Below are 15,712 nucleotides of genomic sequence, written 5' to 3' on the forward strand. Positions count from 1 at the left end.
ACCTTTCTTTTTTGCTTTATATTCTATCTTTTAATGTGTTAAAAATAACTTTTCTTGATTTATTGACACTGATTGACAATAATTTGATTTATGTATTTGGATTAAGAATAACGTGACATAATTGAGAAGTGTTAATTGTTTGACCATCCCTACTCCCTAGGTCCTCTTCTGTTTTTCTTAATTTTTGTTGAACTAAAAATTATTTTTATTGGAATAAAATTATTTTTGTTGAATTTAAATTAAATTTATCGAGTTTATATTTATATAATATTATATTTGTTTTTTGAAGCTATAGATTTTTATTGATCAAAATTTGTTTTTTACTAAAGTGAATTGAAATTATTATGCCGAACTTAAATTAATTTTACTATATTGCAATTATTTTTTAAAAATTTAAATGAATTTTATTAATTATTAGTTGAATATATAAGGTGGAGAAAATAGGCCTCGGACCTGTTCTCTTCAGGTTAATTTCATTTAAGTTCAGTTCAGCTCCAATCAATTCAGTCCAGTTCAGCTCCAATCTAATTAGTTCAGTTCAGCTCCTATTTTTCTTCTATCGTAAAATATTTATTTCAGCTCTTGTCAATTTACTTCAGTTCAGCTTTATTCAGTTCAGAAAATCTGAAAGGCCCTTCGTCTTTTTTTTCTTTTTTTTTTTTTTTTTTTCACAAAAACAAATATTTGTACTGACTAAAGTGTATAAATAAAGTAACCTCGTATAATCTCTATGTACTTAGTTGATTACTTGAAGAAGAGGAGAGAGAAAACTCAAAAAAAACAAGAAGCAACAACAATGGCATCTTCATCCTACTCAGACTTCAAAGGCAAACCTCGTCTCCCCAAATTTGCTACCCCAAAACGCTACGACATCCGCCTTAAACCCAACCTTCAATCCTGCAAATTCGACGGTGTCGTTTCAATCGATGTTGATGTCGTTTCACCCACTAAACTCTTCGTTCTCAATGCTGCTGATCTCAATGTTGATTCTTCCTCTGTTTCCTTCAATCACAAATCATCTTCTCAGGTTATAATCTAATCCCACTTCGTTTTAATTTTTATTTATTTGAATGATTTGATTTTTCAGTTTTTGGGCTAATAAAGATTTGATTTTTTTTTTTTGAATTTAGGAATTTCGATCTTCTGGGGTAGGATTGATTGAAGAAGATGAGTTATTGGTTGTTGAATTTGCGGAAGAGCTTCCTCTTGGAATTGGGGTTTTGAATATTTCTTTTCAAGGAACCCTAAACGATCAAATGAAGGGCTTCTATAGAAGGTGTGTGTGTGTGTGTTTTATTTTTTATTTTTTATTTTTTATTTTTAAATTTAAAATGGTTTTAATGGGTAATTATTTGTTATTGCATTACTGATTGTGTAATTTTGAGAGAATTTTTTTTTTTTAAAATTAGTTAATCAAGGAAAGCGTTGATTAGTTGGCCTTTATTATGAACTTTGAATTAGTATAATTAGGCATGCAATGCACCCATTGAACTGCATTAGCTTCTTATGAACTGTTAATTATTGTTTTGGGTTGCTAAATTTTGAATCTTTGGTTTATTTTATTTATGTATGTTGTTATAATTTTTGTTTTGGGTTGCTAAATTTTGAATCTTTGGTTTATTTTACTTATGTATGTTGTTATGTTCAATTGTTCAGTGTGTATGAGATCAACGGGGAGAAGAAGAACATGGCGGTTACTCAATTTGAACCTGCTGATGCACGTCGATGTTTTCCGTGCTGGGATGAACCAGCTGCCAAGGTTTTTTTCTTTATGTTTCTTTAGGGTGCTGATGTATTGGGATTGCTTAGATTTGTTTTACCCCCATAGATGTTTGTTATGTTTACGTGCTATGCTAGGTTTTCGTTGTGATTAGAAGCATTGTTTGTGTAATTCTTAGTGTTCTTTGACACTTAGGTTAATCAGAAAAGTTTCCTTAAAATAGCTTGTTTTGATACTTGGAGTTGGATTTTGCCTGGACTGCCGTCAATTGAATAACCTGTTTAATTGTCTGTTGATGTTGTGAACTTTTTTCTTGGTAATTTGCATATTGAGAGTGACATAAAGGGATAGGTGAACACCAAGTTGTCAGACATGTCAAGTCTTAACAATTTTGATTTGTCGTTGTAATTTGCTTTCCCTTGTGTTTGTGGCCTTTGGCTTATCATCTGACTTTGTCCATCTCTCATCTGTTCAGGCTACATTCAAGATTACCTTGGATGTTCCATCAGATCTTGTTGCACTCTCTAATATGCCTGTCATTGAAGAAAAGAAAGAAGGAGATCTTAAGACGGTTTACTTTGAGGAGTCACCGATTATGTCGACGTACTTGGTTGCTGTAGTTGTGGGTTCGTTTGATTTTGTTGAAAGTCACACATCTGATGGTATATTAGACTTGACATTTTGTTGCTAGTGAATTTTGATGAATTACATTTCAATGGACCTGTATATATGACCATGTTTCTTTCATATTGTGAAGGTATAAAAGTTAGATGTTATTGTCAAGTTGGCAAGTCAGACCAAGGGAAGTTTGCTCTGGAGGTCGCTGTTAAGACACTTGAATTATATAAAAAGTAACTTGCCCCTACTCTCTCTTTTCTTTGATGGTTCCAAGCTATATATTTTCCCATGTTTCTTCTGTTTTAGTGTTAATTTACCTTTAACATTTTTAAAGGTATTTTGATGTGCCTTACGCCCTACCCAAATTGGATATGATTGCTATTCCTGATTTTGCCGCCGGGGCCATGGAGAACTATGGTTTGGTCACATACCGTGAGAATGCATTGTTGTATGATGAGAAACACTCTGCCGCTGCTAATAAGCAAAGGGTAATTTATTTGTTTAGCTGGATGATCACTGATTCACTATAACTTGATCTTGTCCATTGCATTACTTCCCTTGTATATTCAGTGATAGAGTTCTTTTCTTTTAAGGTTGCTATTGTAGTTGCTCATGAATTGGCTCATCAATGGTTTGGAAATCTCGTGACTATGGAATGGTGGACTCATTTATGGCTGAACGAGGGATTTGCAACATGGGTATTCTAAAACTAATCAAAGCAATTTTCTATTTATACTGCAATATAAATTGGTATTTCAGTATTAATTATATTGTACTATTATTGGCTGTCTTCAGGTGTCCTACTTAGCAGCTGATGCTATATTTCCAGAATGGAATATTTGGACTCAATTTCTTGACCAGACTACTGATGGGCTTAGGCTGGACGGTCTTTCTGAATCACATCCTATTGAGGTTTTGTTTTGCTTATTGTTTGCTTTTCTAGATGTAACAGTGTCTGGAAATTCAACTTATAGTGCTAAACTGTGTCTTACTTCCAGGTGGAGATTAATCATGCTAGTGAAATCGATGAAATATTTGATGCCATCAGTTACAGGAAAGGCGCGTCTGTCATCAGGATGCTGCAAAGTTATATTGGTGCAGATACATTTCAGGTTCAGTCCTGTTGTGTCCACATAATTTCTGAATTTGCTATTTTGTTTTCTGTTGTTTTTGAAACTGCATGTTGTTATCAGCTTCATGTTTATGTTGTTTTGAATTCTTGTTTTCTGTTGTTCATGTTGTTCTGCCTCAGAACATCATGCTTCTAGAATCTGAACTCTACTTCTTTGTTGTCTTTGTAACCGTTTTAATTTCTACTTTATTCATCAACTATCTCAAGGGTCCCCAAAATAGTATAGGGTTGCATTAATTGGCATAGAAGAAATGAAGAATCATTTGTCTTCACATGCTCTATGGAGTAATTTCGTATTAGTTAGGTAGTTCTGACATTCTATTATTGTGATTATGATTGCTAGAGACCTGATTTGATTGTTATACTTTGCCTCGTTATTGCATGACCTTCTAATGTGGTTTTGCTCTATCAAAAGTATTCTTTGGTCTCTTTTACATGGCTGCTTGGTTAGACATTATGATATGCCCTTTATACTACTATATGTCTTCAACTTTCATTGTTGCTCAATGTTGGATGGTTTGGCTTAAGTTTATGTTAATTGCTTCTACCAGAGAGCTCTTGCATGCTACATAAAGAAGTATGCTTGCTCCAATGCAAAGACTGAAGACTTATGGGCTGTTCTTGAGGAGGTATCAGGCGAACCGGTAAAGGAACTAATGAATTCATGGACACAACAGAAAGGATATCCTGTTGTTTCCGTGGGGGTCAAAAACCAAAAGCTGGATGTAGAACAGGTGCAATGCTTGTAATTAAATAATTCTTTCAGTACAGTATTACATTTGGAATTTACTTTGTTTGCGTCATACTACCTACTCTTTTTTTTTTAAAAGTGCAACGTTTCCTCTTTTTAATTAGTAGTTGTATAATAAGTGTTAACATCCCTACTTTTTGCTACAGTCTCTTGACTCTCTTCTTATCTCTCTTTTAATTGCATTGGACCACTTTTTTGTCTCTCTCTATCTCTCTCTGTACAACCTCTACATGTTGCACTTATTAATAAAATGGGAGGAAGTATGAGGTTTTGCATTAGGTAGTTTGTTCTTGCATTGGTTTTAGAGCTAATATTGTGCAATTTGATGACAGTCACACTTTTTGTTGAGCGGTTCTCCTAGTGACAGCCAATGGATTGTCCCAATCACTTTATGTTGTGGATCATACGATAACCGTTATAGTTATCTCCTGAAAGAGAAGTCTGGAAGTCTCAGTATCAAAGACGGTGGTTGGGTTAAGCTCAATGTAGATCAAACAGGGTTTTATAGAGTGAAATATGATGAAGAACTTGGAGCTAAGCTTCGACATGCTATAGAGAGTGGCCAATTGTCTGCAACAGATAGATTTGGTATGATATTTTTATAATTCTGGCCTGATTTTGCCATTTCTAGTAATGAAGTAATTTTGCAATGTTTGACATTAAAATTCTTACCAACAGGTGTTTTGGATGACTTGTTTGCCCTGTGTATGAGTGGTCAGCAATCTCTGATAACTTTGTTGACTTTGATTGCATCATTCAGAGAGGAAACTGAATATACTGTTCTTTCCAATTTAATAAATGTAAGTTCACAGTAATTTGTGATTGAAGCAACTCAATTGTGCAAATCTCTTATCTTGTATTTCTGTTTCCTTAGATAAGCTACAAAGTTATGAGAATAGTCGCTGATGCTACGCCTGAATTAGTTGATAACCTCAGAAAGTTCTTCATCAACCTTTTTGAGTATCCAGCAAGGTTAGTGTCTTTTATATGAGATCAAAATGAGTTTATTTATTTATGTAGGTAACAACTAATACATATATGACAATCTTATGCATTTGGTTGGAGCTACTTACTCAAACTGTATCTGTTTTGTGCTATCCATTTGTTTTTCTTTAGGATACAATATATTAGTCTTAGAATTTAAGGATGTAAACAATCCTATTCTGGTGACCTTAAATTGCTGTTCTGGCTCATTCTTCCCTAGAATTGCTTCCACGAGAAGTTCCTAGGGATAGTCTACTCTGCCTCTTTTGAGATATGTGAGAGATCTAGAAGGTAAATAATTTTAAATGTTGGAATCAGAGGATTTAATGGTGCATAATCGTGTGGAGTTTTGACTTATCAATGTATAATTGTTTGGAAAATTTTACACTCCTGTTTATAATTGATTGTCCGATTTGGAATCTTTTAGACATTTCAATGATTATTATGGAATATAATACTTCAAGGATCTATGTTTTTATTTTATTTTTTTTTTGACAAGCAAGGATCTATGTTAAATAGGATGAACAAATAAAATCAGAGAGAATAACTAAAATAAACTACTATCTTAAATGGATGACAATGTTTTAGAAGAGTAATAGACGTTGGTATTATTTAGTAGTAAATGAGGGGTAAAAAATATTTCTTTGATGCTACCTTGTAAGAAACAAACACTGGTATTATTTAGCCACATAGATGCCTAAGTTCCTTCTTTTTGTGTTGGATAGTTCTATGATTTATGGACAATAACTTCAGATTTGAAGTTTGATTTCAATATTTAGCTTTTAGAATCTTAAAGTGTGAATTATTTGTGCACACTGGGCCGTGATGCTTTATCACCAAATATGTAGCTTTTAGAGTTAAATATATTTGTCCGCCTGAGCCTTGATGCTCTAAAAATGCTGCTTTTTGAGCATAGCCTATGGGTGGAATCTGTAATTAAGCAACCACGGTGAAGTTCACTTTTTTTTTTAAAAAAATTAATTACTATGTTGCTGAAGTTTTTTGTTTTTTTTTTTTTTTTTCGGCTTGTGTGGGGTAATATGAGTTGACAGTCTTGTTCCATGCTTGTTTTGTAAGTCAACTCGCCAATGCTTGGGAAATAATGGCAGTTTGCTTTTGACTCTGCCTTTGCCATTGTGGCTTTGCCTATTTTCTTCTTGATTATTCTATATTAAAAAAATAAATAAAAAATTGTAGGAAACTTGGCTGGGAGCCCAAGTCAGGTGAGAGCCACTTGGATGCTATGTTGAGAGGGGAGCTACTAACTGTGCTTGCTGAGCTTGGGCATGAAAGTACCCTGAATGAAGCCATTAGGCGCTTTGATGCATTCTGTGCTGACAGGGATTCACCGCTTCTACCACCTGATACAAGAAAGGTATTTTATCACATAAAATTGACTTCTTTGTATATGTCCATAATGCTCTCTCTCTCTCTCTCTCCCTCCAATGCTTGAAATATCACATTTACATGATTTTATTAAAAGATGCTTTTTGATCGTACTTTGTCATCACTTCATCTGAGTATATATATTTGGGTAAGAAAACAAATTCTGGACGGGAGGGAGAATGCATAAGACCAAAAACTGGGGCAAACTTAGGGTTACATTGGTGAAAAGAAGTGAAGCCCATGGAAACCTATATCTACCTTTTACCCTGATCTGACAACTGTGCTACCAAAGATAAAGCATTGGAATAAAATTATAAGTGAAACTACAAGAGGAAATAAGGGCTACCCATGCTCAATTTACAGTTAGGATAGTCCAAGTAAGTGATAATCGGTTGAATAAAACACACTCTAAGTCCATTAGAGGTCATTAAGCCCTATATCATTCAGTAGTTTGTATAATCGACCCAATAGTTGCCATAAAAGTAAAGAAAAACCAGTAAGCAAATGAGCACTGTGCCAATCCTATTTGTTCCTTCCATTTGTAATCGAAGAGTATATTAGGGAAAGTGAATCTCAATGAGAGGGATTTTAATTCTATAATAATTTGTCACTTTTCAAAAGTATTCTGGAATGATGCATGGGAAGGAGAGAATGATGATTAAAAATTGGAAATTTTGGAATGATGCATGGGGAAATTCAATTAGTGGAAAATTGTTTAAGAGATTGTATGGAAAAGAGAAGGGTGGTATATTTTTGTACATTCACCAAGAAATTGAGGAAAATTGATGGAATAGTATAACCATGTATGGAAAAATTCCAAATGAGAAGAATTTTTTAACCTTCCTGATTGGGAAATAGATTGACAAATAGGATTGGAGGGAGTAGTGTTTTTCTTTCTTGACACACCGTTATACAAGTATACAACTGACATATCTACATCAAATCACATTATTATAGGACTTCCTAGCTCTACCTTACATCTGCATTTATGGCCGGTCCTTGTATTATGAACACCTTGCTCTCTTGTGTCTCATCTGCTATATATTAGGTATTTGGTGAATCAGATCTTTAGGGCCAAATTAGAACATGTTATTCACATATATGTCCTTTGCCAATCCTGGCTGTACTAGTTTAAAGCTCAAGATCTCATAATGGTTGTGTGTTTTGTGAATTGTGTAGGCTACATATACTGCTGTGATGCAGAAAGTCAACGCATCAAATAAGTCAGGTTATGAAGCTCTCTTAAAAGTATACAAAGAGACTGATCTGAGTCAGGAGAAGGGACGTATAATAGGTAATAGTATTTCCTCGTTGCATAATTCTGAGGCTACCTAGTTCACTCATTGACTTCTCTTTTTTTTTTTTTTTTTTTTTTTTTTTTTTTTTTTTTTTTTTTTTGGTGTGGGGGAAACATAGGTTCACTGGCTTCATGTCCAGACCCAAGTATTGTTCTTGAAGTTCTCAACTTTTTGTTGTCTCCTGAGGTAAGCTAAACCTAAACTTTTGATGTCTGATTCCAAATGATGCAATATCTTGATCTTGATTGTTAAAACATAAATTGTGAAGGTTCGAAGTCAAGATGCTATTTTCGGACTCTCAGTCAGCAAGGAAGGGCGTGAAACTGCTTGGAAATGGCTTCAGGTTATTCCCATACTACAGTACTGGAAATCTTATTCTTCATCAGTGTATTTGTGAAATATTTGATAGATCGCTTTGATTAAGTTTATGAGTGGTGACTATGTATGAACGGCTTCGTTTAGTTTGGACAACAGTCATGCATGCATAATGCAATCCACAATTGTCGTTGCTTTTAAAAAAAAAAAGGAAATTTTGATTTTGGTTACAAAGTGTTGGTGTATGTATTATTTTTATCAAATGTTTAGCTCAATTTTTTTTCACCAATGCTGCTTACAGGATAACTGGGATTACATTTCAAAAACATGGGGCTCTGGCTATCTGATCACCCGCTTTATCAGTGCAATTGTGTCACCAGTATGTCTCTTTCTTTCTCTTTTATATGATTTGGAATTGCACACTCAGAGCATTTGCCATATTTTTGCTTTGGTTATTTGCTGATGAGTATTCACTTTGGAATTCCACAGTTCTCCACACTTGAAAAGGCAAAGGAAGTCGAGGAATTTTTCTCAAGTCGAATGAAGCCTACGATTGCAAGAACCTTGAAGCAGAGTCTTGAGAGAGTTCAAATTAATGCAAGGTGGGTTCAGGCTGTTCAGAATGACAATTACTTTGCACAAGTTGTGCAGGAACTGTCACATAGAAATTGATGAGCTCCGGTCCAGCCTCCCGGTCTTGAAAGGAACAGGTGGAGTGGTGGAAGGTACCCCAAGAATAAAATTGTAATTGAAAGATACGGGTTCGAGCTTGTTTGACCATGGCTTGATCATTGGGGGTCCTGTATTAGTACAAGTTTATTTACTAGTCTGAGTTTGTTTGACCAACATGGTTTGTGTTTGTCTAACTTTTTTTTTTTAAAAAAAAAAATTATTAGTATAAGTCGAGCTTCTTTAGCTTAAAGTGATTAAAAATAAATAATGTTTTTAATGGTTAGCATTTCATTTTAATTAAAATTTAAAGGTACTGTTCCTCAATTTTTCTTCTCAGTTACCAATCAATCAATAATCTATACAAAACAAGACATGTTAGCATGAGCTCGCTCTAGTTAAATGATTAGTTGCGTAATATGTCCGTTAACCATTAACTAACCAATTAATCTTAACTTCCATTATAATTAATGTCTCAATTTGCGTTTTCTGAAATTATCTCGATTTGCATTATAAGAATGGCTTGTTTAAGATTTTGAGTCATTTTAGCCCTTAAACATCCAATTTGAGGCCAAAGTTGGAAAAAGATTTAGAAATGACTCGATTTGTGTGTTCGAAACTCTATCTCAGTTTATGCACTGAGAAAATAGCTTAATTTGATCCTAAAACTCTAAAAGATCCGAATTGAGGTCAAATTGGGTAAAAAAAAAAAAAAAAAAAAAAAACTATAAATGTCTCAATTTGTGTGCTTTATTATTTTTTCCAATTTTTATGTTCATAAAATTTCTCAATTATTGTTAGGGGTTTGTGTTGATTCTAAGAATTCAATTTGAAGTTCACATACAATTGATTACCATAAACATCTTGATTTGCATGTTGAAAAAATGGACTAGTTAGGTTTTGAGGGTTATTTAAACCTTTAAGATTCTATTTTGAGGTCACATTTTGCTAAAAAAAATTCTAGGACAAGTGTTTATGATTATAGTGAGTTGTTTGTTAAGATATATTATTTGAATATATCTTAGTCAATGTAAATATATTAGTTTCCTTGTTTATAGCTAGGATCTTTTTATAGTTAGCTAATTCTTAATTAGTAGCTTAGTTAGTGCCATGTTTAGGCTGTATAATTGTATATATTGGCTACTCAAGGAAGGCAATACTCACGGAATATACTTCCTTTATGGTATCAGCAGTCTAGGGCAATCTTCCGCTGCACCCTAGTTCTCTTGTTCCGCCATTCTTCTTCTTCTCCCTTTCTTCTCTCTGTTTTCTTCTATTGCACTGTAACAATGTCGGATTCGAAAAGCTCCTTTCATCCGGCCTTTACCGTGTCTAATATCAAACACAATGTTCCCATAACACTTGAAATGGCAAACGTTGAGTATTCTACTTGGGCGGAACTCTTCAAGATCAATGCTCGATCTCACAAGGTTCTTCATCACATAATTGCTCCGGAAGAGAAGGTGGCCGAACCTTCGACCAAGGAGGAAAAGGAGCAATGGGTGGTTTTGGATGCTTTGGTTCTTGGGTGGATTTATTCTACCATCTCTAAAGACCTGATGCACACAACTATGGAACCGGATTCCACGGCAATGGCGGCTTGGAAGAGGCTTAATGTAATCCCCCGTATTTTTAAATATTTTATAAGTGAAAATTTATTTTATTTATAATATTTATTTGTTATTTTTCATAATTTAATTTCAAAAGTTTCAAATTATTAATTTGGGTCGAAAATTATTTGAACAAATTATTTTATGCACCTTTATTCTACAATTTATGTCCAATCACACAAGCCTAACCCATTTGTTTACTTAATCGACCCATTATTTTTATGAGGCCCAATCTTTCTTTTTACCCTACAATAATTCTCTCCTATAAATATCCCATGAATCTCCAAAAATTTCCCACACAAAAAGATTAGTCTTATTTTCATCCTCCTTTGTTTCATTATTTTGCTTAATGTTAATTTAATTGTTTTGGGTTTTGATTTTAGTATAAAGATTATATTTTTAGTATCAAATTACATTTTAATGGTATAAAGATTATAAATTTCAGATTATATTTATGTTATAAATTTCATATTTTATGAATTATAAACCTAGGGTTTCAATTTAATTTATTGAAAATCATGATTTTAGGGTTTTTATGAACAATTGATTTAGGGCTTTTATAGTAATGATGTTTTGAAATTTTGGTGATTATAACTACTGATTAGTTTAACTTAATTCCAGATTATTTTGAACACATAGATTCGTGTTTTAATTTTTAGATTTCCGTTCGTTAATATTAATCCCGTTTTAATCCCGATCAGGTTCTAAACTCATCCGATTTTGACAAAAAAGTAGTGTTTTCCATGTGGAAACCACGTTTTAAGAAAGACTCACTACCTACCTATGGTATTGAGCACCACCCTCTCGAGGCCAAATTCAGCCTCTAAATATGATTTTCGGGCAGTTTTTGATTTTAACGAAGTTTTTACATACTTAAAATATTATCCTTGAGTTTGAATAATAAAATTAATTATGTTTAAAGTTAATTAAGCATAAATATATGTTTTTATTGAAGTTTCAAGTGTTGGAAATAGTTTCTAAGTACTACTTTTGATGTTTTATAAAGAGGGTTTAATCACACATTAAAAAGAGAGATTTTAATGGTTTTTATATAATTTTCAGATTTTTATTAGACTTTGAACTTGCTGTAATTTCATGTATAAGAGTGTATTTTAAGGTTTTTATGAAGAAAAATTTAAAGAACTATATATAAGCCTTTAATTTTAACAAAAGGGAAGGTTTTAAAGTGTTGTTTGATTTGGATTTTGAAGGTTTTAAAGTAAGTTAGTACTGCTGTAAATTTAATTGATTGGGTATTGATTGAGATGTTATTATTTGGCTTAGGAGAGGAGTTTATTGAAGGTGATTTCTAGTTAGTAAAGTGGCATACCAATTCGTTTGCTCAAGGTACGTACAAGTTACAAAACCTTGCTTTTAGGTGCATGTTTAAGGACGGATCGAGAACTTAGTATCATGTCTAGGGATGACTGGGTTAAATTGTTTGGTTATACATTGTGAATTTCCTTTGACGTGCACTATTCCTTATTGTAATTATTGGTTATGTTCTAATTATGCAAGGTGCGCTTAGAGGCAAAGGTATGTGATTGGTTAAATGACTTAATTATTACTCATTCATGATTTAATGAAATAGGATGAGTAAAGGAATGGTTCATGTCTTATAAGACAAGGTTAAGAGTTTGGGGTGCCTTATGCACTCAAGGTGTTTATACACCGAGGTAGTAAAGGAATAAATAATAAATGTTGCTTGCCACTAATAAATCAAGAATTGAAATTGAAAAGTTGCTTTACTTGATTGAATTGATATTGGATTGATTGTATTGTTATGCATATGAGTCATCACCAAGTCTAAACCTGTAAATCACGTAAAGTGCAAGATGAATGAGCAATAAAACTCTGGATTGGTGCACTTCTGGAGTAATGACAATCAGGGGTTGGGGTACATGGGGTATTAGCCGTGTACTTTTCTCGAGGCCGTCTGATCTACGAGTCTCTTATTTCAAATATTTTTCAAAACTAGGAGTTAGGTGAGATCTCATACTAACTACGGTCACGGAGTCGCGCCCGTGGTCGTTGGATGTTTATTGATGTTTCCGAAAGGAGGCATGGGGTTTTTCTTTTATTGATGTTCCAAATGGAGCATGGGTTGGACAACCTTGTCTATTGCGTAATCCAATGAATAAAAATGATGATTTACCTATTATTAATTAATGGAGTCTTAGTAATATAAATAGTTGAGTCGTGTGTTGAGTCTATAATTTAATGATGCATGATGATTGATTATTAGTAGCATGTTATGGAATTCTTAATTTATTTTGCAGCTTGTATGTACTCAGCTTTGCTGATTGCGTGCTTTGTGTGTCTTTCTTTGGTCATGGCCTTCGCCTTTCAATGACCCTGTGACGATCCAATTTTTACACTTGTAATATTGGGGAGCAGAATTACCACAGGTTCATACACATGCAGCATTCATCAGGGTTGTGGGATCTTGAGTAGAGAGTTGGTTGTTTCATTTTATTTCTTTTGCAAGTTTGAATTTATTTTAATTCGATTTTATTCGACACTATTTCTTTTGGGTTTGAATTTATTTGAACATTGAATTTAATCACTTACTACTTTTATTGAGTTTTGAATAAGGGCCTTAATGGTTCCAAGTTATATGACTTAATTTGGTTTCATTCGTTGGTTTTGAAACTTATTTATAACTGATTTAGTTTTTCCGCTGCTATTTTCTGATAAAGCCTTAACGTTTGAACACGTGGCGGTAGCACGCCAGTAATTCTCTTGAATATTGTTCAGGGTCCTCAGAGGTTTAAAGAGAGAATTATTGGGGTGTTACACTTAAAGACATTTTCCAAGATAATCAGCATTCCCGTGCCGTGACCCTTGAGCACGAGTTCTCTAACACCGACATGGAGGATTTTCCAGATCTCTCGGCATATTGTCAAAGACTTAAAAGCCTCTCCGATCAGTTGAAAAATGTTGGGGCACCGGTGGACAATAACCGGTTTCCGGTCTCACGGAAGCATATGATGGGGTGGCTACGTTAATTCGGCAAAGCAATCACTTACCTCAATTCTACCAAGCACGGTCTATGCTCACCTTGGAGGAGGCCGGTTTGGCGAAGAAAGCTGCTACAACATCGGCTACGGCAATGGTGGCGGGTGTTCCTCGTGAAGCTGCAAATTTAGGGGGTGAGTCTCGGGGCAAACATCAGAAAAATAAGAAAAATCAGAAAAATAAAAATTCTAGTGGTGGTGGTCACGGCCAGACCTCCGGCAGTGGTGGCGGCCAGGCTCCGGCAGTGGTGGCGGCGGCCAGAACTACAACCGCGGTGGGCGGCAGCAGCAGCAGCAAGGCTGGGCTGCACCTCCACCGTGGCAGCAGCAGTTCCAGCCTTGGGGATGGGCTTCTCCGTGGGCAGCTCCTCCTTGCCCATGGCCCACCCAAGGCTGGGCTCGACCCCAGCAGCAGCAGTACAGGCAGCAGCAGCCCGGGGTGTTGGGTCCTCGTCCACAGCAGGTGTACACGGCCTCTTCTCAGCAGCCCATGCCATTTGTTCCAACGAACATCGAGTCGGCTATGCACACCATGACATTGAACCAACCCGATCCTTCTTGGTACATGGACACCGGTGCAACCTCGCACATGACTTCCTCCAACGGTAATCTCTCGTCTTATTTTAATTTGAGCAATCATCCTAATGGTATTATTGTCGGTAGTGGTCATTCTATTCCAATTCATGGTTGTGGTCATACTACGTTGCCTTCCCCGAACCCACCTTTGTCCCTTACTAATGTCCTTCATGCCCCTAAAATTATTAAAAATTTGATTTCTGTTAGGAAGTTTACAACTGATAATTGTGTGACCGTTGAGTTTGACCCTTATGGTTTTTTTGTGAAGGATTATCGGACGGGGATGCCAATAATGAGATGTGATAGCCAAGGAGACCTTTATCCTCTTACCACCACTTTCAAAAACTCAATTCCATCAACTTTTACAGCTTTAGCTTCCTCTTTGTGGCATGATCGTTTGGGACACCCGGGATCGTCTATTTTATAGACTCTTCGTAGTAATAAAAGCATTGAATGTACTCGTAATTCTAGTAATCATGTTTGCAATTCTTGTGTACTTGGAAAACACGTTAGATTGCCTTTTATGTCATCGAATTCTAGTACTTCTATGCCTTTTGATATTATTCATAGTGATTTATGGACCTCTCCTGTTTTGAGTTCTTTGGGTCATCGTTATTATATGCTTGTGTTGGATGATTATTCTAAATTTTTGTGGACTTTTCCCTTAGCTAAAAAGTTGGATGTGTTTGACAAAATTTTAGCCTTCCAAGCTTTCATTCGTACTCAATTTGAACGACCAATTAAAACTTTTCAATGTGATAATGGGAGGGAATATGATAACGGTCCGTTTTGGGCTTTGTGTGAGTCTAATGGCATGTCTTTTCGTCTTTCATGTCCCCATACCTCTTCACAAAATGGAAAGGCCGAGAGAAAAATACGATCATTGAATAATATCATACGTACTCTTCTTTCTCATGCTTCTTTACCCCCGTCATTTTGGCATCATGCCTTCCAAATGGCGACATATCTTCGTAATATTCTTCCGAGTAAGTTGCTAGAATACAAATCCCCTCTCCAAGTCTTGTATCAAAAGGAACCTTCTTATTCTCACTTACGTGTTTTTGGGTGCTTGTGTTATCCCTTGATTCCATCTACCACCATCAATAAGCTTCAACCTCGCTCAACACCATGTGTTTTTTTGGGGTATCCACCGAATCATAGGGGTTATAAGTGCTTTGATTTATCGTCTAATAAAATATTTATTAGTCATCATGTTATTTTTGATGAAGGTGTTTTTCCTTTTGCGGATTTGTATAAGCCACTTTCTCGTGATTATGATTTTCTAGATGATGGTCTAAATTCATATGTTGTCCAACATATGCAGCCCACGGCCCACTCTCTATCTCCTTCCTCTAGCTCCACGCCAATTGGGCCTTCCCCTCATTCAAGCCCAGTTCGCCACAGCAGCCCAATTCCAGCTCTCTCTCCTTCTTCTCCTAGCACACGGGAATCTGGTGGGCATAATAGGGCCTCGCTGGAACGTGGGCCTGTTCAATCAGCCACGGCCCAGCTTGGTCCTACCCAACCAGATGACCCAAATGCTATTTCTAGCTCCATCCCATCTACGGCTCCGACTCCTTCTGTGTCTTGTCCACCGCCACCTCCTTCTAGTATTGTCACCCGTAGTCGAAATGGA

The 15,712-nt window shown here is 35.4% G+C and overlaps 2 protein-coding genes across 2 annotated transcripts; both read left to right on the forward strand.

Annotated features, from left to right (window-relative positions):
• The first annotated feature begins 753 nt into the window (after nt 1-753).
• LOC145595915 (aminopeptidase M1-like) lies at nt 754-9,200 on the forward strand. The gene is made up of 19 exons (XM_081652348.1): nt 754-1,027; nt 1,131-1,276; nt 1,657-1,759; nt 2,196-2,382; nt 2,478-2,571; nt 2,673-2,826; nt 2,932-3,036; nt 3,134-3,250; nt 3,337-3,450; nt 4,022-4,204; nt 4,554-4,809; nt 4,900-5,021; nt 5,096-5,193; nt 6,403-6,580; nt 7,771-7,885; nt 8,008-8,075; nt 8,158-8,232; nt 8,506-8,583; nt 8,694-9,200. The coding sequence occupies exons 1-19, from the start codon at nt 797-799 to the stop codon at nt 8,874-8,876; spliced, it is 2,607 nt and encodes an 868-aa protein (XP_081508474.1). The 5' UTR covers nt 754-796; the 3' UTR covers nt 8,877-9,200.
• A 962-nt stretch (nt 9,201-10,162) lies between these two features.
• LOC145593980 (uncharacterized) lies at nt 10,163-13,491 on the forward strand. The gene is made up of 2 exons (XM_081650334.1): nt 10,163-10,489; nt 13,309-13,491. Exons 1-2 carry the CDS (start codon nt 10,163-10,165, stop codon nt 13,489-13,491), a joined length of 510 nt encoding a protein of 169 aa, XP_081506460.1.
• Nucleotides 13,492-15,712: the final 2,221 nt, after the last annotated feature.

This window comes from Chenopodium album, chromosome 19 (assembly GCF_948465745.1).
Source record: "Chenopodium album chromosome 19, dcCheAlbu1.1, whole genome shotgun sequence".
Lineage (NCBI taxonomy): Eukaryota > Viridiplantae > Streptophyta > Magnoliopsida > Caryophyllales > Amaranthaceae > Chenopodium > Chenopodium album.

What these genes read in the sequence shown, in the direction of transcription:
- LOC145595915 (XM_081652348.1), top strand. Translation starts at nt 797, where the DNA reads ATGGCATCTTCATCCTACTCAGACTTCAAAGGCAAACCTCGTCTCCCC. An exon ending in ACGAGGGATTTGCAACATGG is followed by an intron (nt 3,037 to 3,133) that starts GTATTCTAAAAC and finishes GGCTGTCTTCAG; the next exon opens with GTGTCCTACTTAGCAGCTGA. An exon ending in TTGGTGCAGATACATTTCAG is followed by an intron (nt 3,451 to 4,021) that starts GTTCAGTCCTGT and finishes TGCTTCTACCAG; the next exon opens with AGAGCTCTTGCATGCTACAT.
- LOC145593980 (XM_081650334.1), top strand. Translation starts at nt 10,163, where the DNA reads ATGTCGGATTCGAAAAGCTCCTTTCATCCGGCCTTTACCGTGTCTAAT. An exon ending in CGGCTTGGAAGAGGCTTAAT is followed by an intron (nt 10,490 to 13,308) that starts GTAATCCCCCGT and finishes CAAGATAATCAG; the next exon opens with CATTCCCGTGCCGTGACCCT.